This window comes from Acomys minous, assembly GCF_964271855.1.
Source record: "Acomys minous genome assembly, chromosome: 12".
In the NCBI taxonomy this organism is placed as follows: Eukaryota; Metazoa; Chordata; class Mammalia; order Rodentia; family Muridae; genus Acomys; species Acomys minous.
In genome coordinates this window covers 24,808,237-24,832,808 of record NC_140493.1, presented here as the reverse complement: position 1 = coordinate 24,832,808, position 24,572 = coordinate 24,808,237, and the positions used below count along the sequence as shown (strand labels likewise).

General features: G+C 48.6%; 2 protein-coding genes across 3 annotated transcripts in view; both read right to left on the bottom strand.

Annotated features, from left to right (window-relative positions):
- LOC311579913 (apolipoprotein L3-like) overlaps window positions 1-24,572 on the bottom strand; it is a 74,205-nt gene that overhangs the window by 6,005 nt on the left and 43,628 nt on the right. The window lies entirely within an intron of this gene.
- On the bottom strand, window positions 13,003-24,511 carry LOC311579912 (apolipoprotein L2-like). Of its 2 annotated transcripts, none has more exons than XM_084750956.1 (5): window positions 23,749-24,511; window positions 19,117-19,216; window positions 16,923-17,049; window positions 16,261-16,365; window positions 13,003-14,618 (listed from the first exon to the last, which is right to left on the bottom strand). In XM_084750956.1, the coding sequence occupies exons 2-5, from the start codon at window positions 19,127-19,129 to the stop codon at window positions 13,763-13,765; spliced, it is 1,101 nt and encodes a 366-aa protein (XP_084607082.1). In that variant the 5' UTR covers window positions 19,130-19,216; window positions 23,749-24,511; the 3' UTR covers window positions 13,003-13,762. The 2 variants fall into 2 exon arrangements, with proteins under 2 accessions (XP_084607082.1, XP_084607083.1); XM_084750957.1 differs by having other exon boundaries at window positions 19,117-19,194.

The following is a 24,572-nucleotide window of genomic DNA, read 5'->3' as shown; positions in this document are numbered from 1 at the left end:
GGTGGGGTAAAAACTGAGTTCATATTCCTAGGCCCCGGAACAGAGACTGATATAAAGTTATATGTTTAATCTTGCTTTTGCCAGTATTATTAAACTATAGCTTTTTATTATAAGCTGGGCCATACAGGAAATGGTTATGTCTTATAAACTGTGTAACCATCAAGAGAGTTCCCAGCCTCTATATTTAAACGTCTTATCTGGACACTGAAAAAGCTTTAATTTGGAAATTGTCCTTTTGTTATAAACTGTTAAAGAGAATTAAAATACACAAGTAAACAGTCAGTCTTCTTATATGTTCAGAACTATATTTGTAGTCATGCTAAGCACTCCTGTTTTTATGTTTTCAAGGTACAATTTAGAGCAGACAACTAGGAACAGACAAAGATTGTTTAACTCAGACATGCTTGACAGGTGCTGGCCCTCAAGCTTGTCAGAGACCTGCTAGATATGGCATTTAGTATGTTTAAATTTACTATGACAAACAGAGATTCCCAAATCTTTTTTTGTTTGTTTTTTTGAGACAAGGTTTCCCTGTGTAGTCTTGGCTGTCCTGGACCTGCTTTGTAGACCAGGCTGGCCTCGAACTCACAGCGATCCACCTGCCTCTGCCTCCCGAGTGCTGGGATTATAGGCGTGTGCCACCATGCCCGGCTTGATTCCCAAATCTTAACAGTGACCCTGTGAAGACCTCCAAGACAATACGGGCACAAGGATTTCATCAGGAGTGTGGTTACACTGACCACTGGGATAGACTGCCCCAACACCTTGCCTGCTGCTAAGGCTTATCCTGAACTGTGCGACAAACAGGACACCCAGAGAGTTAGTTGTCCCATGTTGCTTAAGATAAGGTGAGGTCTATCTTTCCCGTGTTCCTCCTCCACAGAAAACAACCTCTCATCTTCTGTGCCTGATGGTCAGAGACTGCCTCTGCCCGGGTTGTCATGGAGATCACAGAAGCCTGGGACAACTGTCTAGGTAGCTGACTATGGTCTAGTCTCTGTCATTTTAATTAATATATAGGCCATTTGGATTGTAATTTATCCTTCTCGGGTCTCTGATCACATTGATGGCTAAACTGATTGTAGCTTCACAGCTAGGGAACAACAGGCAACTAGCTCCTTACCGCAAGGTAACCCACCACTGTGTGAGCGCCTCAGTCAATTCATTAGTTAGTCAAAACTACTAGATCTCTTATTTAAAAAGATAAACAGGCTTGCCTTGCTAACAGGCTTTGTGTTAAAAGATGTAGCAGATTTCAATGTAACTTTTTTTTACTATTCCCTCGTTTAAATGACTGCTCCCAGCAATCAATCAACTGTGTCTCATGACTAGTTGGGATAGGAAAAACAAAAACAAAAAACCCAACTGTAAAGTTTATGAAAGTCTGAGGACCTAAGGAAGTGTCTAGGAGTCTAAGAAAGCATCTTAAGGCTGGCAGTACAAGTTATGAAGGCTATGGGGTGTAAGAAGGTGTTTGAAGGTGTGTAAATACAAGCTGTAGAGCTATAGGACAATGAGAAATGTTTCAGCTTTCCCTCCCCCCTCCACGCTGCTGTGTTACACCTACGCTGTTACACGATTTCAAAAGCTCAGGATTTTTAACACTGATCAGTGGAGTTCTGATGGCTGCTTGCTATTCAGTCACAAGCTCAAGATATTAAATTCCCCTTGGTCGTCTTCTGAGAATAGACTTAAAGGTGTTTCTCATCATGCTAAAAACATGTCTGCCCAATCTGTATATCCAGCCCTCTGGACTGAGAAAAGAATGTTCATGCTTTTTAACCCAAAGCTATGGCTTTTACTACGTCTTGAAGGCGTAAGTCTATTTCTTCTGTGTTACAGACACCTGCTAATGGCTTTTTCTAAAATTTGGATTTCAGTACAATGTTAATACTAATATATCGCTTTTTGTAAACTAAAATTTACATAAGCTTCAGGGAATAAAAAAGTCGTAAGACCTGGATCCACCTGCCACAGATCAACCAGATTCCAGATAAGTATACTTACTTGGACTGGGCATGGTAGCACATGTCTTTAATCCCAGAACTCGGGAGGCAGAGGCAGGCGGATCGCTGTGAGTTCGAGGACAGCCTGATCTACAAAGCAAGTCCAGGACAGCTAAGGCTAACAAAGAGAGACCCTGTCACGAAAAAACAAAAAAACCCAGACCAAACCAACCCTCCCCCCCAAAAAAGTACACTACCCTGTTCTTGAAAATAGGATTTTTCCTTTGGTCGTGGGATTCCTCACCTTCCCCAGTTACTAGAGAATTTTAACTTCTGTCCCTAGTCTATATTTGTCTCAGCAGACTTTCAGCTGGCTGACAGACTCTATCCAGGGATCACCTGCGGACTGCAAAGTGCTGAACTCTGGACTTGCTGAAAGCTGATATAAACCACACCAGCCGACCCGATTTCTCCCTGTCTCTCAGCCGGAACAACTAATCAGATGCTTCTGGTAATTGCCCCATTGCCCAGCCTTTGACAAACCTTTCAGCTTTCCTGGACCCTGATAACAATGTCCTAATGTCAGCTGGAACTATTTATGGAAAAGAACACATCGTCCATTGTCCCACCCAACAGACTGAAATGCGAAGTCAGAAGGAAACTCTCAGGCATAAAGGACAAATGGCTTCCTATGGGCACACCAGACAATAGGCCCCTGGTTCTGGTCCTCCTGGTCATGCTTTGTGCCCCTTGCATGATAGAGTTTATTTCATGCTTTGTCCACTTATGGTCTTGAGGGCACAAGATAACATCAAAGACTTGATTCAGGTACATAAAGGTGGGGGGATGTTGAGACAGTTTTCTGGGTCCAGCCATCTCAGGAACAAGGTCCATCTTGCTGGCAGGGTCAAAACTGAGTTCATGTTCCCAGGCCCTGGAAGCAGCGCCTCACCTGCTTCCTCAGGTGTTTCATGTTTGTCTGTTAGCCAGTAAAGGATGGAAAGAGGGCAGTTGCCATTGTCCGATATCTAAACTAAGGCTCACAGGTTGTAAATGCGGTGCCTGTCTTGACTTAAAGCTTGCCCGCTCCTTTGTTCCCCTGTCATCCTAAATTCTGGGCCAAAGTCCAAGAGGGGATCTGACCACACAGAGCTGAGTTTAGGGTCCTGAAACCTGGATAGGGCCCAGTCACCCACATTTACTTCCTTGCTCAACCCCTTGTGTCAAAATGTGGTTGGTCAATGCAACAGCCCTCCCTGCTCCCCTTGCTTTGTGTTCCCATCCTTTAAAAATGTTGTACAATCTCCCTTCAGGGACGCGGTTCAGATCGCAGATGGACTGCATCCCTGCGCACACAGAAAAGAGAGCTTGTGTTTTAAGCTTCTGTCTCCGATGTGAGTTTTCTCAGCTTCCACCCGAACCCAGGACTTTGAATCAAGGATGTCCCCATGACCCTGTAAGTCTTGTGTTCGCTCTGTGTGAAAGCCCAGAGCCATATGGATGGTATGTAGCTGGGTCTCCCTGAACCACGGCTACACTGAGTGCTGGGCCAACTTCACACGGCGGACGGATCCCTCAGGTGGTCCTAGGCAAGCAGTGTGTGGCTGTGGGGCGCAGGGCAGAAGGTGTTGCTCATGTGTTTGCCTGGTTTGCAGTCATCCTCTATCCTTAAAGCAGAGTCGAAAGCTGCTTGTAAAAGTGAAGTCTTGGGGCGAGTGGTGGGGGAGGAAGTCTCTGTTTTATATATCAACACAGAGCAACGTAATCATTGGGTGGCCTGGTCTTAACCCTCAACCTCCCAGCTAGCTTGTGTCACTAGGCCTGGCTAGGACACACACATTTGTGGCATGTCATGATTCAGTCTGGTACTGTTGTAACCTGTTTAATTTGCTTAAATGCTTTAGTCCTTCTGCTGAGACCTAGTTTAGTTACCAGCATAACTGTGGCTCCTCTGTTAACACCTGCTGTCGTGTTTTTATTTTATTTTATTTTATTTTTAACACATCAGAAGCCATTTTGCCTCCAAATCTCCATTTTAATCATAAAGTGAGATTACGTCCAGGTTCTCAGGCTGTACCTGCTTGGGAGCTTGAAGAGCCTTTTACATACAACTCAATCCTTGTTGAACCTTGAATTAATGATTTATATTCTACTTAAACAAAACTACAATATCCTGCTATGTTCCTTTCTCCCAGAATAGTGGGAAGCTGTAAAGTCCCCAAGCTTTTATATCCCAGCCAATCTGCTTAAAATGCTTTGCCTAGCTACCTGGATACACTGCGCCCAGAACAAAATCAACTATTCTTGTGTTTAGCTGGTCAAAACCATGTAATGCTGCCCTCCCCGTTGCTTCCCACCTGCTTACCTGGTTGTTATCTGGTTGCGGTTTTTCTTATAAAAAGCCCGACGTGGAAACAGACTGGTGTTTCAGTTAGGCTCCCAAGGCCATGGTCTGCCTTGGGGTGTGGTGTAAACCATCAATAGCTCACTGAGATTGGTGCTTGAGTAGCTTGTGTGGCAATTCTGTATTATAATAGGTACAGACCGACTATAAAGCGTTTTAAAAGGCAGGTGGAGAGATGTCTCAATGGTTAAGAGCACTGGGTGCTCTTTCAGAGGATCTAACTTTGATTCTTGGCACCCACATGGCAACTCACAACCATCCTGAACTACAGTTCCAGGGGATATGCCCGCCTCTTCTGTTATCCAAGGGCACCAGGCAAGTACATGGTGCACAGATACATATCCGGGCAAAACACCTATACATACAAAATTTAGGAAATGAATTAGATTCCCCCCCCCCCCCGATCTTTGTTGAAAACCCAATTCCGAGCAAAAATCTAAGGGCTCTTCGGATGAAGGAAGCTACACTACTCTAGAGCCATATGGGCCGGTGTCATTCTGAGACCCGCTGAAGCCTGGGCTTTGTTGGGTTCTCTCCCTGGGAAGCTTGGCCCAGCCCAGCATGAAACCGGAAGTGCCCGCTCTGGGCAGAAAAGGGGGTAAATCGGGTCAAAGGAGCTTAGGGCTCCAAAACCCGAGCCAGGTGACAATGAGGGCCCTGCCTGCCTTGGGTGTGTCAGTGGCTGCTTTGTGAGCAGCCAGTAATGGAGGCTCGCTCTGAGAGAGGCAGAGGCAGGAGCTCAGTTTTGTTCTGGAGGACAAAAGTGGCTGTTTGGAGAATAGCCAGCTGCTTGCTTCTGCAGACAGGCACTGTGGCAGGGTAGAGCTACTCTAGAAAGATGGTGGCAGTGGTAGCCAGCAGCATGCGGCTGATGTGGCTGGCTGATGGGCAGCCAAACCTTAGGGGTCCAGCGACTGTCAGGAGGAGGGGAGCCCTCTTTTCTCAGAATAAATGACAAGTCTCAGCTGGTCATGGTGAAATAGATGATGCTAGCTAGCTCTTTTATTTCTTATGAGACAGGGACTTACAAACCTTAGGCAGTGGGAGGGGTAAATGTGTTTGATTTGCTGGGGCTAGGGGCACTAGGGATACTTGATTTACATGTAACAACACAGCCCTATCATAAGAGGGGGAAAGCAGTGCTTAATTATTCTATGTGTGGGGAAGAACTCCAGGTATGGTTAAAGATCCTTGGTTGAAAGCCAAGCCATCAAGACATCTCATTAGCATAGGGTGCCTGTTCCTAGGAATCCCCAGATGCTTGCTGAACAGGTTTCTTATCAGGAAAGGGTTGGGTTTGTAATCTCCCTGAGGGTTATGTGACCCTCCTTAGAAGTTCTGGGGTTCCCCAGATTAGGCGGAAATGGAGCCCAGCTGAGAAAAGGAGTCCCTCATCTTATACTGAGCTTAGAGGCTATCCGGAAATGCCAGACTTGCAACTTAATAGCAGGGCCCCACAGGCCAGGCCCTTCTCTTTGCTACTAGATGAGGGAAGACTGGAAACCAGGGCTTCTCTCCCCCCCAGCCCCTCACCCCAAACCAGAGAAAAATGCAGGCTAGAAAGGACAGAGACAACAAAGCAACCTGGCACAGCCACTGCTGGAGGATGATGTGTGGGAGGCACCCAAGGCTGATCAACAAGGTGAGGGCAATGCTTTTGCCGTGATTAGCCTCAGCTAACCGAGAGCAGGCCCTGCACCTCTCAACTAACTGCAAAAGCCAGAAAGGCTTTGTATGAACTAGAAAGAGGAGGAACGAGAAAATGAGATTGGAGCAAGAAACAAGGAAGAACATGGGAAGAAAAAGAAGAAGTAAGGGGAGAAGAAATGAAGGGGAGAGGGGAGGAGAAAGGGAACCAAGCCTTGAAGACAGCTGGACTGTTAGCTGGGGTTCCCGGGGACTTCCGCCCACACCATGCTCTTGCCTGGCCACGGAAGATTTACTCAGTTTTGGTGTGAAGGATAAATGAACAAATAGGATCTCTCTAGGATGGGATGAGGGGATAGGTCCTGATCGCTCTAGGGAAGGAGAAGTTCCAAGAGACCTCTCCTCAGAGGCAGTCTGTGGCCATAAGGAAAGTGTGGGCCGTGAGTGTGTGTTGAATAGCAGGGCTGGGCCAGGGCCAGGGATCAGTGGTCAGGAGCGGAGAAGGAATATGAAGGTAGCTTGGATGAGGATGTTTACTCTCTCTCTCTCTTGGTCCCACTACAGCTGACCCTTGCCACATCTGAACACAGGCCCTCCAAAGCAAGATCAATCCTGTGTTTAGCCGATGGGCAAGGAATACACCTGTGTTCACCCCAGCCAGACAAGTATGAGCTTCCCCCACTGCTCCAGCATGGCCTGAGGTGACAGAGTCTGAAAGAAATACCTGGGTGGAGGGACAGTGATTGCACAGGAAGAACATTGAAAGATTTACTGCCTGATACCTTAACAGAATCATGAGAGGAACTCAGGTGCCCATCGGAGTTGGTCAACGCAGTACAGGCTCAGTGATTCAGTGCAGGGACCCAGCTTGGCTGAAGCCATCTTGAGTCACTACCATCAAAAGCATCTGTAAGAAAACCTGACCTGCTTTCCCTGCATGGCCTCCCTGTCATTGCAGTGACATATGGGACTTTACGATAGGACCCCAGTGCCCCAGCCAGCGGGGTTCAACTAAAGCTCAGGAGGAGAATCAACTTGTATGAAGGACAGAACACAAGACACAAAGAAGGAGAGCAAGTCTGATTGATCAAGCTCTCAAACTTTATTAGTCAGGCAGCAGTATTTATAAGTCAGAAGGCAGGGAAGCATATTACTATAGCAACCCAGCTGCATGCTTTTCTCAAAACACAGAGAATTCCAGGCAGGGTCATAATGTCCTGCCACACAGGGTATCTGGCTCCATCTTTGTCTAGTCTAACTGCTAAACCACAACAGGGTCGCTCCATCTCTATCTGTCTTTAGTCTAACTGCCGGTGCACAACAGGGTCAACTGGTTTCTGGTGAAAGGCAAGCTCTGGGAAAAACAGAGACTTGAAGGTGCAGACTCTGACAAGATGGCTGAACATTGGCCATATGGCCTGTTGTCCCCAACACCCCAGTGCTGTCAGAGTTAGAGACATGCCTGGTATCCTTGGTGTCGGCCGAGGGAAAAGCAGACACATGTGTCTCTGGTGAATGTCACCGTTATCCTGCTTAGTGACTAAGCCCCTCCCTGCGAGCCATGTGGCAGGCCTCCAGGCTTCCTGCTACCCTTGGCCTCACATTGTCCATAGCTTCTGAATTAGTCATTTTTCCATTAGCGTGATAAAACACCATGGGCAAGGCAATTTATAGAAGACTTTATCTGGATCTGAGGATCCAGAGTTTGTCATGCCAGGGAATGCAGTAGATAGATACGGTGGCCAAAGCAGAGACGGAGGGCTCACATCTTGAGCGACAAGCATGAAGCAGAGAGTGAACTAGAAATAGCACGAGCCTTTACATTTTTAAAGCCCACCTCCAATGACACACTTCCTACAACACCACCATACTTTCAAGCCTCACCAAACAGTATCACCAACTGTAGGCCAAACATGTGGAGCAATCTGTTGTCACTGTGTGACCAGCACACAGTTGGCATTACACAGTGGCCATCATATGGTGTCCATAGCTCAGTGACCATCACAGAAGCTGTAACACAGTGACAACAGTACCATCACTTAGTGACCATCACATAATGGCTATCACACAGTATCCATAACATGGCATCCATAACACAGTGGTCATCATAGTGGCTATAACGTAGTGACAATACATAGTGGCCATCACACAGTGACCACCATACAATGGCTATCACACGATGTCCATAACATTGCTGATGCTTTTTTTAAAAACTATTTTATTTGGGGTATTGAAGCCTCTATTTCACTTTCACCAACCCCTTAACCCCAGGTAAGAGAGAAAGAAGATTAGTGGTGAGAGGGGGCACAGACCCCTTCACTTCTCCCAGCTGTTTAGCATCAATGGGTTCTTTTGGGGGTGGTACCAATCTCCATCAACAACAAACACAGCGTGCAGACTCCTTTGAATCATTGCATTGAAATGTTTCTCTCTGTCTATCTCCAAGTTGTCACACCATCCATCTCTGGCCCCTCCAAACTGCCACATGCCACATGCCACACACCATACACTCTCTCTCTCCAGGCTCTCCTATTTATCTCCCTTAGAGTCCTAGACCATGCCCCTCTACATGCAGCATGAAGGCAGGTTGTCGCCAGCTGCCCAAGACCATGCTGTGCAGAAGGCAATTATCAGTTGTGGACATACTAAAGCCCAAACTAAAATCCCACGCTTGGGATTGAAACAAAAACATGTTTACATAACATGACTGAGTTTACAAAGAAGCCAAAACTTCCATTACATAACACAGTGGCTAACACACAGTGACCATCGCACAGTCACCGTAACATAGACACCATGATACATTGGCCATCACACAGTGCCCAGCACACAATGACAATCACATAGTGGCCATTACAGTGGCTATCACACATTGTCTGTTGCACAGTGGCCATCACTCAGGAGCCACCACTAGTGGTCATCACACAGTGGCCATCACAAGGTGGCCATAATACAGTACCATTACACAGCCACCACACAGTAGCTATCACACTGTGACCATCACAGAGGGGCTCCACACTGATTGCAGTCAGTGGCATCCTGACACTTTCTGCCTACTTACTCGTTCTATGCCACCTTCTTTTGTGGCATTGTTTCATATTCCAGTTTTCCCAGTCAATTAAGGTTTATTGAACCCAAGTCTACAGAACAGTAGACAGGCAGATGAGCTGAAACTTCATCTTACCCAGAACCCCTTGAGAGGAATCTGAGGTCCACGTCCTCATTATTCCTCATGGTTTATGTCACCACACCATAAATTGGTTGACCTCTTACTCAAATCTAGTGTCCTCCCATCTCTCAGCCAACCACTGTCTGAGCAAAGCAAATGGAGATTCACTTCAATTGCATTGGGCCGTCAGGTCATTCTGTCCCCTTGGAGGACTGGGCAGTTGCCAAGGGCTCCATTTACTCTGTGATGTCCACTGTTCTCAACTTCAATAGCATCATCACCATCAGCACCTCTGATGTCATCTGGATGATGTGCCTGGAAGGCACAAGGGTTGGTACTGATGATACTAGAAAGGGTTGGGTTCTGTAGGGCATTGCCCTGTGGAAAGGAATGTGGTAGACCACCACGTTTTCCCCATATCCAGAGCTCTCACTCTGGCTTTCCCCATTTTTAGCTACCCAGTTTTCCTGCCTTCTCACTGCCTTGTTCCTGTACACCCCTCCCAGTGCATTAGTCCTATTCCCCCCACCCCTCTAAGCCACTCTAGCCATTTCTTTTAGACTTGAGTTTCTGTCTTCTCTTTGTATCACCGCTCTCTGTATTGCCCTTGCTGGGCTTGGCCACAGAAACACAAGATCCTCAGTGTTCAGACCATAGACTTGATCTCACATTCCTTCCTTTCTAACAGTATGCACCCACCAGTGCACACGTCATCTTCCCCTGAACTCTTAGCTGTCTACTTGCGGGGGTGCTCACTGAATCAATTGTGACTTCAGAATTACACCAATGTGGCCAAGCTTTTTCAAGTTCCCTTCTCTGCTTACTGGCTACATCAGGTGAGGTGAGCAGCCTCGGTCCTCCACCCTGTCTACCATAATGCCTTTCATGGCCAAGAAACTGTTGTCCAGCCATCCGAGGGCCGAAATATTTGAAACCGTGATCACAAATAAAGCCTTCTTTCTTTTTAATTGTTTCTATTAGGGATTTAGTCACAGCGATGAAAGCCAATTAACACAAACTCCCCTGACAAAAGGGCCTAATCTTTATTGCAGGCTGTTCATTTTTCCTGACGCCTGGAGTTCATTAAGAAGTCCATGGGTGTCAGGCCTCTCCTGTCCACTGATTTAAGGTCTCCATTTGTGGATTTTCTAAGAGCATCTGCCTATTTATGTTTACAGCTGGATTCTCAATCTTCCTCTAAATCAGAATTTTCAATCTTCCTTAATATAGTTCCTAATGTCATGGTGACCTCCAACCATAAAATTATTTCATTACTACTTCATAACTGTAATTTTGCTACAGTTATGATTCATAATATAAACATCTGATATACAGGATATCTAAGATGTGACCACTGTGAAAGGGCCATTCAATGTCCCCAAGGAGGAGTTGTGACCCACAGGTTGAGAACCATCACTCTAAATACTATTTCAGAATTTATCCCAAATCACTAGTTAAGGACACACAGCGTGAGCCCACCAGGTGACTGATGCTTAAATCTGTTTCCTGAGGATCTCCCAACAGTCATCCCACTTGAGGTCTTGCATGGAAATGGCATCGCTGTCCACCCTGTCCACAGTGCTCCCTGGGTGGGTGGTGGCCACAGCACTTCCCTTGCTGTTGTACTTACTTTCTCCTTCGTGTCTTCTGCACAGCAATGGAACAAGGTCATCATCACACTCTACCCAGCGAGGGAGGAGAAGATGACGTCAACAAATGCATCCGGAAACTTGTCAGGGCTCTTTAAAATATCTACATTTTAAAAGAATAGCTCCAAACTAGTCATGGAGAAAAGCGGGATCAGGGCAGAAGGCGAGGTGGGAATGGTCATCATGACTGCCCCCTTGGCTGAACTGCAAGACAACACGGAGACTCAGAGCTTGCCTCGAGTGCATCTGAGTTGGCAGAGGTTGCTTGGGGGAGGCCTCTGACCTGATGGTTGCTTTACGTTATTGAACGAGTAAAAGTTTGAATAGTCTATTAGGAAGTGGGGTTTATTAGAGATAGGGGTCACTGGGAGCACGACACCAAATGCCATACGTTGGCTGTGTCTCCACCTGTCACTCCTTGTTGCTTCATGGCTGCCATGTGGTCAACAGCTTTCCTATGCCGTGCCTGCCCGATGAGCTTGACCACAGAACGCACTGCAGTTCCCTTGCCTTTGTCTCTGCTCGTTTCCGTGGGTTTGCAGTTGTCCTTGATTATTTACCACAGTTATGGGCTCATGGAACCATTGTGACAACCAAGGGAAAGATTTTTCTAGCACCAACAGGTGGCACCCTGGTGTTAAACTTTCAGGCTCCTGTGCCTTCTCTGCGCCCAAGGCAACCACCCAGTCTTTTCATTTCAGTAGTTTATTTTGTAACTGGAATCACAGATGTTACAGCCCTTTACAATGGGCTTTGTTTTGACTATGCACAAGCCATCGTCAGCCATGTGCAATGCTGTGTGCATGAGTGTCTCTCCCCTTCTCATGGCAGAGGTATCACAGTTCATCACAAGGCCCTCCCTAGTCTCTCGCACATACCAGGACACACTCAAAAAGCCAGAACAGAATGCAGTACCCTTCCAGGGGTGGCGCCTACAGCACAATCCTTGTTGTCTATCTCTTATGTTCGTCAGGAACAGACATGGTCACAGCCTTTTCTCCTCTGCACTGTCCTCCCTTTCACCCTGTCCACCTCTCCTGTCCCTCTCAGGGGCCTCTGCCCATCCCTGAGCCTCTCCTTGTCTTTTTCCATAGCTTTTCTTTTACTGGCAGCACTTTAAAAACTTGAGACACATTATAACGTCACATGGATTAATTTTAAGTTCTTTTTAAAGGTATCTGGTTTGAAAATACTCTTCTGCCTGCTAGAATACTCTCATCACCCATAAGGCAATGCTGTATTGACGAGAAGTCACGTAGGCAGTCTCACTTCTCCCCCAACACCCACCATGTTTGCTCACCATTCTTTGTAAAGGAGGGAGTGTTCGGGGGGGGGGGGGAGAACCATGGAGGTGAGGTGAGCCTGGACTGGAAGGCTGGGGGGAGCTACCTGGATACTGGGTACTGGGCAACTAAGTGGTCATTTGTTCGAAGGGATGTGATGTAGAGATTTAGAGGGTATGAGAGCCTCGATGAGTTCCATGCCACAGGTACAGGTCATCAAGTAATCTATGTCCCAAAGGACCAGAGTCTGGGAAGAGGACAAGAGTTCAAAGTCAAGAATGGGGAGGAGTCTGGTGATGGCTCTTGGGTTACTTAAGGTACAGATGCTGAGCAGCTGTCGTGAGGTTCACCGATATTCACACATGAGCTCCGCAGTAGGGAGGAGTCAGAGAGCTTGGACACTGAGGTACAAGTTGCTAGGTAGCTCAGGATGTAGGCAGCTTTCTTCCCCAGTTTGTCCAGGAGTCACTTGTGCCCCTGCCCTGCACCACGGGGAGATGCTTGCTCCCCATCGTGTTCCCCCTGGTCACATATTCCAGCCCAAAGGAAGAACAGAGGGCTGTGCAGCCCAAGGATGTTTCTCTAATGGACAAGACCTAGAGACCCCACAGACTACCTCTCAGTCTCCATTGGTCAGAACTTGGGAAGAAGGCCACCTGAGCTGCCCTGCTGGACGGGACACTGTGCACTGTATTGCAGCCTCAGGGTTACCTCCACAGTCAGCAGGCAGGGTGACAAAAAGAATGAAAATGGATCGAGTATAAATTTCAAATATTCTTGTTAAAACAAAATAAAGGAAAGAGGTTTTCAAAGAGGAGATGTTGAATACACTATCAATCTTCTATAGTCAACAATCTAGAAAACGCATGCTAACATTTGTAGAAACACACAAAGCACGACCAGGTCAGAGTTCACAAATTTATTCTTCAAAAATTATGGAGCAAGTGTAGCCCTTCATGTTCACCTCAGCAGATCTTATCCAATTGCAGCAGATTATAAATACAATAGGAATTAGACCTTGTGATTTCCCCAAGAGTCCAGTACCAGAGAGCAGAACTCACCAATCACATTCTGTCACCTCTCCTTCCATTAGCAGCCACGGCTGTCATGTAGGACCAAGAACTAGCGATGCCTGGACAGTTGGTGTTCCCAGCATCCTCCCTTTATACTCTCTGAGAATTGCACCAAAGCACCCACGTGACCCAAAACCAAGAGCAGGAAATGATGTTCACAACCACAGTCTGATTGTAAGGTTTAGAAATAGTCAGAAAAACACAATTAGGCAGAACTAGTATGGAGGAAAAGGTCTCTAAGCAGTGGGAAGGCCGGCAGCTCGGTGGACAGTGAGGATGGTGGGCCTCAGCTCGGAGCCGTGTGATGGGCAGGACTCAGGAGCAGCCATGCTGTGCCTTGGTCAGGACTTGGCTGTGCTCCCCAGATGGAAGCTTGGTTCATAGTTGGGTTGCTGGGAGGCTGTTGTATCTAAGAGCTGGAGTCTGGTGGGAGGACATGAGAGCGTCCCATCTGCTTCTGGCTTCCTGTCTCTTAATGTGGCTTCTCTCTTTAACGGGCACTGCTATAAAGGGGTACTGTCAGGGGTTCTCATGGCTCTGTCCAGCACATCCTTCTCCCCTGTCCTCTGAGCTGCACTGAAGAGGAAGAGATCACTGAGTCAGGCTGTTGTGGACCTGGATGAGCTCCTGCAACTTCTCCTCCAGGTCCTGAGCCTGCTGCCTCAACTCTGCAGCAGATTCTGACTTTGCGCCCTCATGCAAATGCTTTGAGTCTTCCACAATGCTGACCACATCCAGCAGGAGGAAGATACCTGTGGTGGCTGCACCCAGGATCCGGGCTCCTTTGCTCATGGCCAGAGCGGTGCCCTCAAAGGCTTTCTGCACCTGTCTAGTGCTTCGGGCTGATATCTTCCCTGTGGTCATGAGACGCTTGGCATTATTTGCTAGGCGAGGGCTTGCTTTGGCCAGCTGGATGGCATCAACGTTTTTCTTGATGCCTTGGAAGTTCTTGAAGGTATTCCTGGATACTGAAACAAGTTTGGGGGTGCTCAGATCCAAAATTTCTTTAATGCTCTTCTTTGTGTCTCTGTTGCTTGGCACCAGTCTGCTGGCTTCTGCCTCAGCTGATGCCAGGCTTACCTTTTCTGCAATGGTGGTGGAAACACCAGTCACAGCTGCTGCTGTTCCTAGCCCCAAGCCAGTGGCTGAAAGTGTCAGACTGACTCCTGCTGTCACAGGTGCCAGAGCCAGACCAAGGATAGTCAGGACCCCGGACACAGCACTGGTGGAGCTGGCCACCACCTGTGAGATGGTGCAGTCCCTGTGCACCTTGTCCACCTTGTCCGCCAGCGCACGGAGCTTCCCGATGCGCTCCTCCAGCTCCAGTTTCACCTGAGGATAAGCACGCAAAAACTGTTCCCTGTGCCACAGGGCGTTTTGGAGCTCGTCTTCATCTTCTATGTCAGTGTCCTCACTGAGAGCTTCCCTCAAGGCGTCCTCCTCTTGCCTGTAACAGGAGAGGCCAACTGAGTGAGGAAGACAGTTTGTAAAGTAAGATCTGTCCTGTGGAAACCACAGAGTATTCACTGTGAAGTGGGGGACAATGTGATCACGGAATACACTCCTTCTCACCCTCATGAGCAGGCTTGACACACCACAGCACCCTTTACTGTTAAGGACGCAAAGAATACACAACCATCTATATGTGTCCTTTTAAAATTTCTTTTATGTGTAAGAGAGCTTCTCCTGCATGTGTGTCTATGTGTCATGTGCTCTTCTGGTGCCAGTGGAAGGCAGAGGCAGGCATCGGACCCCTAGACCTGGAGTTACTGACAGTCGTCAGCTACCACGACGGTGCTGAGCACTGGATTTCAGTCATCCAGAAGAGCAGTCTGTGTTTTTCTCCACAGAGGCACCTGTCTGCTCCTCCACCACACGCTTTCATTGCTGCACATGTAATAAAGAAGCCCTCCCCTCACGGTCAGTGTCATCACTACTAAAATACTTCTCCCTAGGAACTCTAAACAAAGACAGAGAAGTGAGGTCAGAGAATATCCTAACCGTTTAATTTAGGGAACCTGAGTATTGAACAAAGAGATCACTTCCGCCCAGGAACAGCCTCAGTTTCCGGGACATAACCTGCCCACCCTACAGTGTCCTGCTGTTTGCTTGGAGACCCTGGGCTGATATACTCTGAAAATTGCTCATCCTTAAGAAAGAAATGCTATATAGGACATTCTTAGGAGCAGGAGGTCTTTTTGCCCTGCAGAGCTGTGTACACCTGGCCTGTGGGACCACTCACAGCTGAGATCCGTCCACCCAAACACAGTTCTCTTCCAGCTGTGAGTGAAGATATAGAAAGCCAAGAGGATTCCCTATTCACTTGTTGGCCCATCCCCGAGGCATCTCACTGTGCCTCTGAAAGAGTTTCATAGCAGGAGAAATGAGAAGTCACAACATGTAGGGCCCTCAGCACTTCCCCATAAAGAATTCCTAACCTGAGAAAGACGATGCGTGGTGGAGGTTTTGCTGTCACTTCTGACCTCCAGAGGAATAAGATACACAAGGCATGGCATTCCAGGAGGAAAGAGATCCCAGGACACTCACAGGGATGGTGTATTTAGTCAAGGCCCACCAAATCTGGACACTGATGCTTAGGATGATAACATCTTTTTCCTTGAGAAAACTTTAAGATTTCTAAACTGCCTCCCCACTATGGATTGCCCTGGCTTTCCATGTCTTCCCTGTGCAGTTTGCCTGTCCAGGCTTGGCAAGATCCCTACGTCAGGTTGTGAGAGCATCCTACCTTTGGTGCTTGCTTCTCCATTAGATCCCCACATCCAGCCTGTGGTGTGTTAGGCCTTTGCTTCCCTCAGCAGGAATCCCATGAGGGGCCTCACAGTGCCCCGCTCTCTGCTGTTACTGCTCTATCTCCAACATGGTCAAAGGGCGTAGGGCTTTTAGAGTGTAGGACACAACTTAGTCGCCACCTCAGTGACACCACAAAATCCCACTTGGGGCAGGTGCTCAGAAACGCATTTAGCCAGCTTGTCCCTGATCCATGCAAACTCTTATGCATGCTCCTTGAACCCTGTTCCTTTTCCTTCCCAACTACAGAGAAAGCTGTCTTTGACTCCGTGGCTGAGTACCTCTCTGTCTTGTCCTGCTGGTCATGGTGGAGGTCGTCTTCATCTTCCACATCAGTATCTGCAATGATCTCACCAAGAGCTTCACGCAAGCAAACTTCCTCTTCCCTGTAACAGGAGAGGCCAACTGAGTGAGGGAGAAAGCTTGTCACCCACATTCAAAAACTACACACACGCATACACACTGACACTCACACATCTTGCAAGCACACGCTGGCACATGCATGCACACACACATGCTCATACTGTGTGAACACACACACACACACACACACACACACACACACACACACACACAGAGAAAGTCTAAAGAAAGCTAACTTTTGAAGACCACCTACTGTGTGCTGGCCATATACTGATCCCTCCATATGCATAATCTTATTATTCTCAAATGAAGGTCAATGGTGACCAAAGAAAGACGGTGATAGGCCACCTTCCCGTGGTCCCCGGAACGGCGATGGCAGGGACAGTCTTGTCCCCTGTGGCTGCTGCCGGCACCATCAACCAGATTCTCTTCTCTGATAGGAAATAGCTTGGAGGAAATATTTGCTGAGAAAGGACACCCTGAACCCTAACTGCTCAGTCAGCCAGGGAGAGTATTCCTGCCCAGAAAAAACCAAGCAGGCCTGGGCTCTGGCATTGCTAGCGTCCCCTAGGGAGGTGACCTGGACATAGCGACTGCTGCCACAAACTGTTCCCAGGTTTCCTCCTCTGCCAAGAGGAGCTTCAGGTCCTCTGTGCTCATCGTGTCCAGGAGGTAGCCAGCCACAGTCTCAACGAAGTCTTTTCTCTCTAGATAGGAAGGAAAAAGAACAGTCAGAGGACGCCACGTAAGAGCTGGGATGCCATCAGGACAGGCTGGTAAATGTGTTTCTGAGCCCCTGTCCCATGAGGTGTTTTAATGATGTTACTATGGTAAGCGATGAGTTGTGCCCTACAGTCATTTGGAGAAGCCCTAACTCTGGTCACCGTGTTTGGAGATGGAGCTTTAAGGACATAAAGTAAAAGAAATTAAGCAAAGTATGAGCGAGGTCCCTAATCCATAGTGTTAGTGCCCTTCTTCATCCTCCTCTTCCTTCTGTTTCTCTCCTTCCCTGCCCCTCTCCTTCTACCTGGGCACATAGAGACACAGGAACTTCCTGCCAACCAGGAAGACAGTGCTTCTTGGGGCCAACCTGCTGCACTTTGATTGTGGATGTTGGATTCCTGTGCAGTGAGAGGAAAGATCTTTTCTTTGGAAGCCGCCTTCCCAGTGTCTCTTTGGATGACATCCTGAGAAGGCTAATGTACCAGGGTGTTACCATGGTGCTTTGCAGGGAGATGTGCCTTTTCCAGCCTAGAACAGTTAGAAAGTGAGTCTTTCAGGCAGGAAGAGGGACGATGCCAGGCATGCCTCCACTCATGCTGTGCCTGCCGCATGCTCCTCGACCGCGACTTCACACCTTTTCTTTACTTTTATTTTGGGTCTCTGAATGTTTGCCTGCATTCATGTAAGTGTACCATGTGCATACCTGGTACCCAGTGAGGGCCTTGGATCCACTGGATGGGCAGTTACAGACTGATGTGAGCCTGGTGTGGGTGTTGGGACCTGAACCCAGTCCTCTGCAAGAGCAGCAAGTGCTCCTAAGCACTGAGCCACTCTCCAGCCCCAAATGTGACGTTCAGCACCCGAGTGGTCAGTTTTTAATCCTGAGCTCAACTCCACTGTATTATGAGTATCTAGATCAGTGTCCTTATCTGGGGTCTGTGAGGGGCCTCTGATCTCACTTGAGCATAATGCCTGAGCTAAGGACCGCTTCAAAGACCGAGTGGAGGACTATGGGAAGTGGGGCTGGCTGGAGTCAGGAGGGCCCTGGGCATGTGTCTCTGGGGTTGATGGCCAGTTCTTGTCTTGTCTGTTTTTTGTCTGCCACGATGTGAACTGCCCACTGTTCCTCCCTGTCTTCTTGCCTTCCAGGACGGATAAAGCATACAACATTGTAAGCAAAATAAATCCATTTTCACTAGTCACAGCAATGAAAAATGTGTGTATCACCTACTTTAAAAACAAAACAAAAGTAACTTATAAGGCTGGGTGTGGTGGCCCACACCTCTAATCCTAGTGCTTGGGAGGCAGAGGCAGGTGGATCTCAGTGAGTTTGAGTCCAGCCTGTCTACAGAGTGAGTCCAGAACAGCCAGGGCTACACAGAAAAACCTTGTCTCAAAAAAAAAAACAAACAAACCCAAAACACACACACACACACATACACACACACACACACACACACACACACACACACACACACACACACAGTGAATGAATGAATGAATGGTCTATAGAGCCAATAGAAGAATTCTTAAAATGAAACAGAGCCTGACATGGTGGTGTTCCCCTTTAATCCCAGCACTCCAGAGATTGGAGGTGGATCTCCGGAGGCCAGGGTGGAGTTCAGAGTCAGTTCTAGGACAGTCTGACCTGGAGCAGGGTGGGCAGTGTCCTCAGAGAGCGTCCCAGAGTCAGCTGAGAGCAGGCCACCATCAGGGAGCTGGAGCTGCCCCCACTTGCTTTCTGTCCCTCCTCCCTCCCCCCTCTGTCTTCCTCAAGTCCCTCCCCCTCCCTTTCTCCCCTCTCTCTCCTTTCCCCCTCCCTCCTCCCTCCCTCCTGGCTTCCATTTTCCAGGCTGGGTACTGAGGAGGTGACTCCTGAGAATTCACGCAAGACCAAGTGAGGAAGTGGGGGCGACTCTGACCCAGGCCTGGGCACCTCTGTGCTCCCCTTGGCACTCTCCTCCGGCATCTTTGACTCATAAGCAGGCTGTCAGCATGGAGACTCTGGCAGTCACAGGCCATGGGCAGGAGGTCAGAACAAGACTCATTACCTGCGGGGTCCATGACAGCTGCTGGGGCTTGAGGTCAGTCAGAGACAGGAGTTCCTTGCCGCTCTCCCGGTGTCCAGGCTACAGGAGGAAAAACAACAACCTGTGGGATGGAATGAGGACAGCTGTAGTGACCAGGGATCTGGGACCCACAGTTCTCTCAACGGTGGCTGCCAAGGACCAAAAGAACTTGATCCAAAGTTATTCTGTTTCCCTGGGCTGTCACTGCTCTTTAACAAAGTTGGTCTGTGCTCCAGCCTGCTGCCCTCTTCCCAGCCAAGGGGGAGGACACCTGTTCTTTGGGGACACTGGAGAAGGGGTCAGATGAAGACACAGCTGTGGAGAAACAACAGACTCTGCACACAGAAAGAGAGATGGAGAAGAATGTTCTGCTAGCTACCTAGACATGAGAACGACATTTATATTAATGTTTATTTCGTATACTTACTGTCTTAGTCACTGTTATTGCTGTGAAGAGACACCATGGCCAAGGCTTAAGTAAGTCTTATAAAAGAAAGCACTTAATTAAGATTTGCTTACACTTTCCGAGTTTTGCTCAGTTTATCATCATGGTGGGTAACATGGCACATGGAGGCAGACATGGTGCTGGGGAAGTTGAGAGTTCTGCCTCCAGATCCACAGGCAGCAGGGAGAGAGAGACACTGGCCTAGTTTGAGCTTTTGAAACCTCGAAGCTCATGTCTAGTGACACACTTCCTCTAGCACCAACACCCTTCCTGATCCGTCTCACGTAGCCCCACACCCCAATGACCGAGCATCAGAGGTGTTAGCCTATGGTGGCCTCTCCTGTTCAAGCCTCAACACTTACTCTCCAGGATGCTCTGAGCTCCTTCCTCATATACAATGAAACCACTGCACATGCTGTATTAGGTTTGGCCTCTTGTGACACATGTCAAGGAGGAGGGACAGGTACATGTTTACCTGATGTGTGTTTTCAGTGTTGATAGAGGGAGGGCTTGAGCCCGGGGCATTCTAATCCACATCTTGCTCTCAGACGACTAAGCTCCACTGTCTTAGCACTGTGTGCACTGTGGTGTGTGTGTGCTATAGATGGATCTCAGTGTGCACAGCACTGCCCTGTGCCAAGTCCCAGGTCCTCATCTTAGCAAATTCACTGGGATCCTTTGTAGCTTCCCAGGGAGTACAGCCTCCTTGCTCCTGTGATATCCTGGTCCCCTCAGGCCCTGGAGTCCTGCCTGGCCCCAGCCCTGCTGTGTGCTGCCTCTGACCCCTGCTCTTCTCCCTGACTACTGGACCTTATGATGTTCCTAATCCTTATGTAAATCATAATGCAAGGAACGTCCTCACTGCCTGCTGGTGCCTGCGTTTGAGACTATTTCCTTGTGATATTTGTGGAAGTAGATGACTGGGTTAAAGGGCGTTAACATCTAGTCACAGGCAGAGTATGAGGCGTTCACTCCTTCGTTCTTCCAGCCATCAGTAGTCTTTGTGGAGGAGGGGACGTCATGGAATGAGAAACAGAAACTGTACTGAGATTACCTGGAGGTCGAGTGGAGGGAAGGTACCAGCTCCTCCTGGGACCTGACTAAAGTGAGAGTAAATGGACTTGTTGCTATGGTCACAGCTGAAGATAATGGTGACTCACTGTCAGGACTGCACTCTGTCCCTGTACTGATAACCCCCTGTCCTTGCCCAAACTCTCCATGTGTACATATAGCTCAAGCTGGCCACATCCTCACTAAGTAGCTTAGGGGAACTATGAACTACAAATCTTAGGCCTGCAGTGCCCAAGTAGTTTGTGCCCTCCCTCCCACCTTACTGAAGCCTTCCCAAACTCACATGAAATGAAAAGGAGAGAGAAAAAGAACATGTCAAAAAACATTAGAGCCAGTCAGAGTCTGAGACATGGCAGGTGCTCTGAATTCCCCTTCGCAAAGTGACACCCAGGGTCCGCTTTTTGCACCCAGCATCCTTCCTGTTCAATAATGATAGCAGGGTCTTGGGACTTTAGGGAAAAATAGTGGAGTCACCTCACTATTGGCAGGTCCAAAAATATCCCACAAACACAGAGATGCATTTTAAAGCTAACTTACTGGCCAAAGAATTTCCATTGCTGGATGATGCCCTTTGATCCAGCTCTGGGTCCACGTCCCATTGTAAACACCACGTTGTGAAAGGTTGTGGAGTTTTGCAGGACAGTGCACAGCACCCAGAGAGGACTGTGAAATGCCCAGGTAGGTGCCCAGCCACCCACATGTCCAGCTGGCAGATAGCAGAGTGAGCAGAGGACCTTGTGCAGGGGTGTGAAGGTCAGAGTAGCTTGCTTTAAGGGCATAGTGGGTGACAGGAGAAGTTACCACCTGTGTAAGTCAAGTTCTCCAGAGGAACAGAGCTTCTAGAGGAATATCTCTCTCTCTGCATAAAGACAGGGGATTTATTAGAATGACGCACAGGCTGTGGGTTAGCTAGTCCAACAGTGGCTGCCAGTAGCTGCTCAGTCTACTAGGCTGGATGTCTCAGCTGGCCCTCAGTACACATTAGAGTCCTAAAGATGGAAGCTGTAATGCCATTGTAGAAATGGACTTGCTAGTGAGGAAAAGCAATCTTGTAAATAGCAAAAGCCTCCCTCTTCCATGTCCTTATGTGTGGCCCGGGTTGGAGGGCCATCTTCCCTTCTCAGATGATCTCTTTTAAAGACATGTTTCCCCTCTTCAAAGATCCAGACTAGCAGTGGGTCTTCCCCCTTCAAATTAAGCAAAATCACCTCACTTTTAGGTTTTAAGTTAACTTCAATTGTAGTCAATTTGACAGCCGAGAACAGCCACCGCACCATCCAACCAGAGTCCACTGCTGTGCCACCCAGAGACAGAAGTGTTAGGAACTCAACACCTTTGGAAACTTGTGTGACAAAAGTTGAGACACACAGCTTTGTGGTGCTAAGTGTGGCTGGGAACTAAATGTGCACTGTGTTGGGATGTTGTTTAAATTAGTTCAAGGGGAAAAATTTAAATTATTTCCACCATCTATACCCCAAGTCCTCGATGGTTCTGGGATCCAGGATGGGTGTCTTGGTCTCGTCCCTTTGAACATCTCCAGGACCAGAGACAGGCTCAGGCTTCCTGGGACCTACTTTCCCTTGGCCTCTGTGGCACGTGTCTGGCAGCCGTCTGGCCACTGAGGAGAGCAGATGCCTGCCTGGGATGAGCAGAGCAGCCAATCCTAAGTCTATTTGTCAGATGGAGAGAGAGAGAGAGAGAGAGAGAGAGAGAGAGAGAGAGAGAGAGAGAGAGAGAGAGAGAGACAGAGACAGAGACAGAGACACAGAGAGAGAGAGAGAGACAGAGAGAGAGACAGAGAGAGAGACAGAGGGATGGAGAGACAGAGACAGACAAAGAGAGAGAGAGAGAGAGAGACAGAGAGACAGAGAGACAGAGAGATTCTAAGAGTGAACATACAGTACAGAATGCCAACAGCTCTGATTCTGACTTTAAAGGGAAAATGTGACTTTTAGAAATTCCGAAGTTTCTAGAATATGCTTTGCTTGTACAGACATAGATTGTCCCTACCTGGACTCTGCTCCCTTTTCTTTCACATACACGATATCACTATTTACAGGGCTATGCACTTTGTCCTCCATGTCCCCACACGGGCACTCTTTCCCACACAGACACACAGAACACCCTCTGTCTCCCTTCTCCAGCCCCACAGACTGAAGAGAGGCTGGCTAAGGCCAGGGGCTGCTGACTTGACCCCCACCTACTTAGCTTCCTCCTAGTATCTGGCAAAGGACACTTTGCCAGCCCTTAGTTTCCCCTATGGAACCTGGTACACACCACTCACACACACACACACACACACACACACACACACACACACACACACACACTTGCACACTCAGTAAGAGTAGAGTCCAGTCTCTGGGTTCCTGGGTCTTACAAGTCCACATGTCCCACCATCAGATCATGTCGCAACACCTTAGGGCCAAATCCAGGGTGGTCATGACACAAGGATGGGAGGACTCAGGGGTCTTTTCTGTTTTTCGATACAGGGCTTCTCTATGTTTTCTTGGCCTTCCTGGACTGGCTTTGTAGACCAGGCTGGCCTCGAACTCACAGCAATCCACTTGCCTCCACCTCCCCGAGTGCTAGGGTTAAAAGCGTGCGCCACGACCGCCAGGCTCTGGGTTCAGGGGTCTTGTTCTCTCCAGTCATATCCTTGAATTCCTCCATTTCCCAGAGGGCGCCCAGGACAGCCACGTTCTCTCTGACCTTCCCTAGTCAAATATCACCCAGAACTTATTGTGGCGGTCCCATCTGAGTGGTTTCCTGCACTTTTCTTTGTTAGGGCTGAGGGAGAGGAAGGCGTAGGCAGATTCTAAGCTGGATGCAAGGTCCTCTCTAGGCTGCTGAGCCTGTGACCTGGGCCAATGCCTAAATCACACCCATAAAGTGGGGGTAAGAATCCTCCATTTTTACAGTGGCTGTGAGCATGGGCAGAGTTGTCGTCTCCTTATAGAAGACTCTTTTTCCTGGCTGAGTTAGAAGGGACACAGGGGTCCAGGCAGTATGTCCTGTCCCCAGCTGTGCAGTCGAGTCACAACAGGGGCAAGCTCTGGACAATATTCCTGCCCTGAGGAGGCGAATGAGAGCCTTACCTGCTGAGCAGGTGATGATCCAGCGGACACCGAAGACAAGGCTCTTGGTGGCACCACCCTCGGGCCTGCCCTCTTCACACACCCGCAGAGTGGAGTGCCTTCAAACCCTTCTCATCTCTCATTGCTGGATGAAACTCTGTGGTCTCAGCCACACTGTGGGAGCCTCCACGGGTCACTTCCCAGCTCTGCAGGGCCCGGCCCCTCTTCCATGTACAAGTCACTCCCCACCCCTCACCTGCTTCCTGGTGCATAGTCCATGACTCAAAGTCCAGTAACAGACGTCGATGGTGCAAATAACTGTTTCCAAAAGGAAACCTCAGCTGAGCCTTCTATGAGGCTAAGTATCTGAGGAGAGGTTGGAATGTTGCAGATCAAGAGCCTGGTTACGTTTGCCTCTGACTCTCTTCCGTGCCCTGAGTGGCCATTCCTTGCCACCTCGGTGTTGGCCTTAACATCGGCGAGTAACAGATACAAACTGTTTGGGACGCATTAACTCAGCAGACCCCTAGCTTCCGCCAACTCACAAGCTAAGACAAGCCCCCGAGGCCTGCAGCTGAGGTTTCTCTGCTTCCCTGAAGCCTTCTCTCTGATGTTCCCACGGATGTGTTGGTGAAGTGTGTTGATTTATGGCTTTCTGTTCTCTGCCTGTAAAAGCTTCATGCAATGGTTACCGTGTTGCAAGACGGACTTTGGGGTCACCTATGTCTGCGTTTCCAGGCCTTGGTCACTCCTCTTTCGTCTCCGGAATAGACCATGTCTTATCCCCTGCGAGGCGAGAGTCATATTTTGCGTTGACAATGGTAATGAGCAGCCGCCCCCTTCCC

What these genes read in the sequence shown, in the direction of transcription:
- LOC311579912 (XM_084750956.1), bottom strand. An exon ending in GCAGCAGTCGCTATGTCCAG is followed by an intron (nt 16,366 to 16,922) that starts GTCACCTCCCTA and finishes CTCCTGTTACAG; the next exon opens with GGAAGAGGAAGTTTGCTTGC. An exon ending in CAGCAGGACAAGACAGAGAG is followed by an intron (nt 14,619 to 16,260) that starts GTACTCAGCCAC and finishes CTCCTGTTACAG; the next exon opens with GCAAGAGGAGGACGCCTTGA.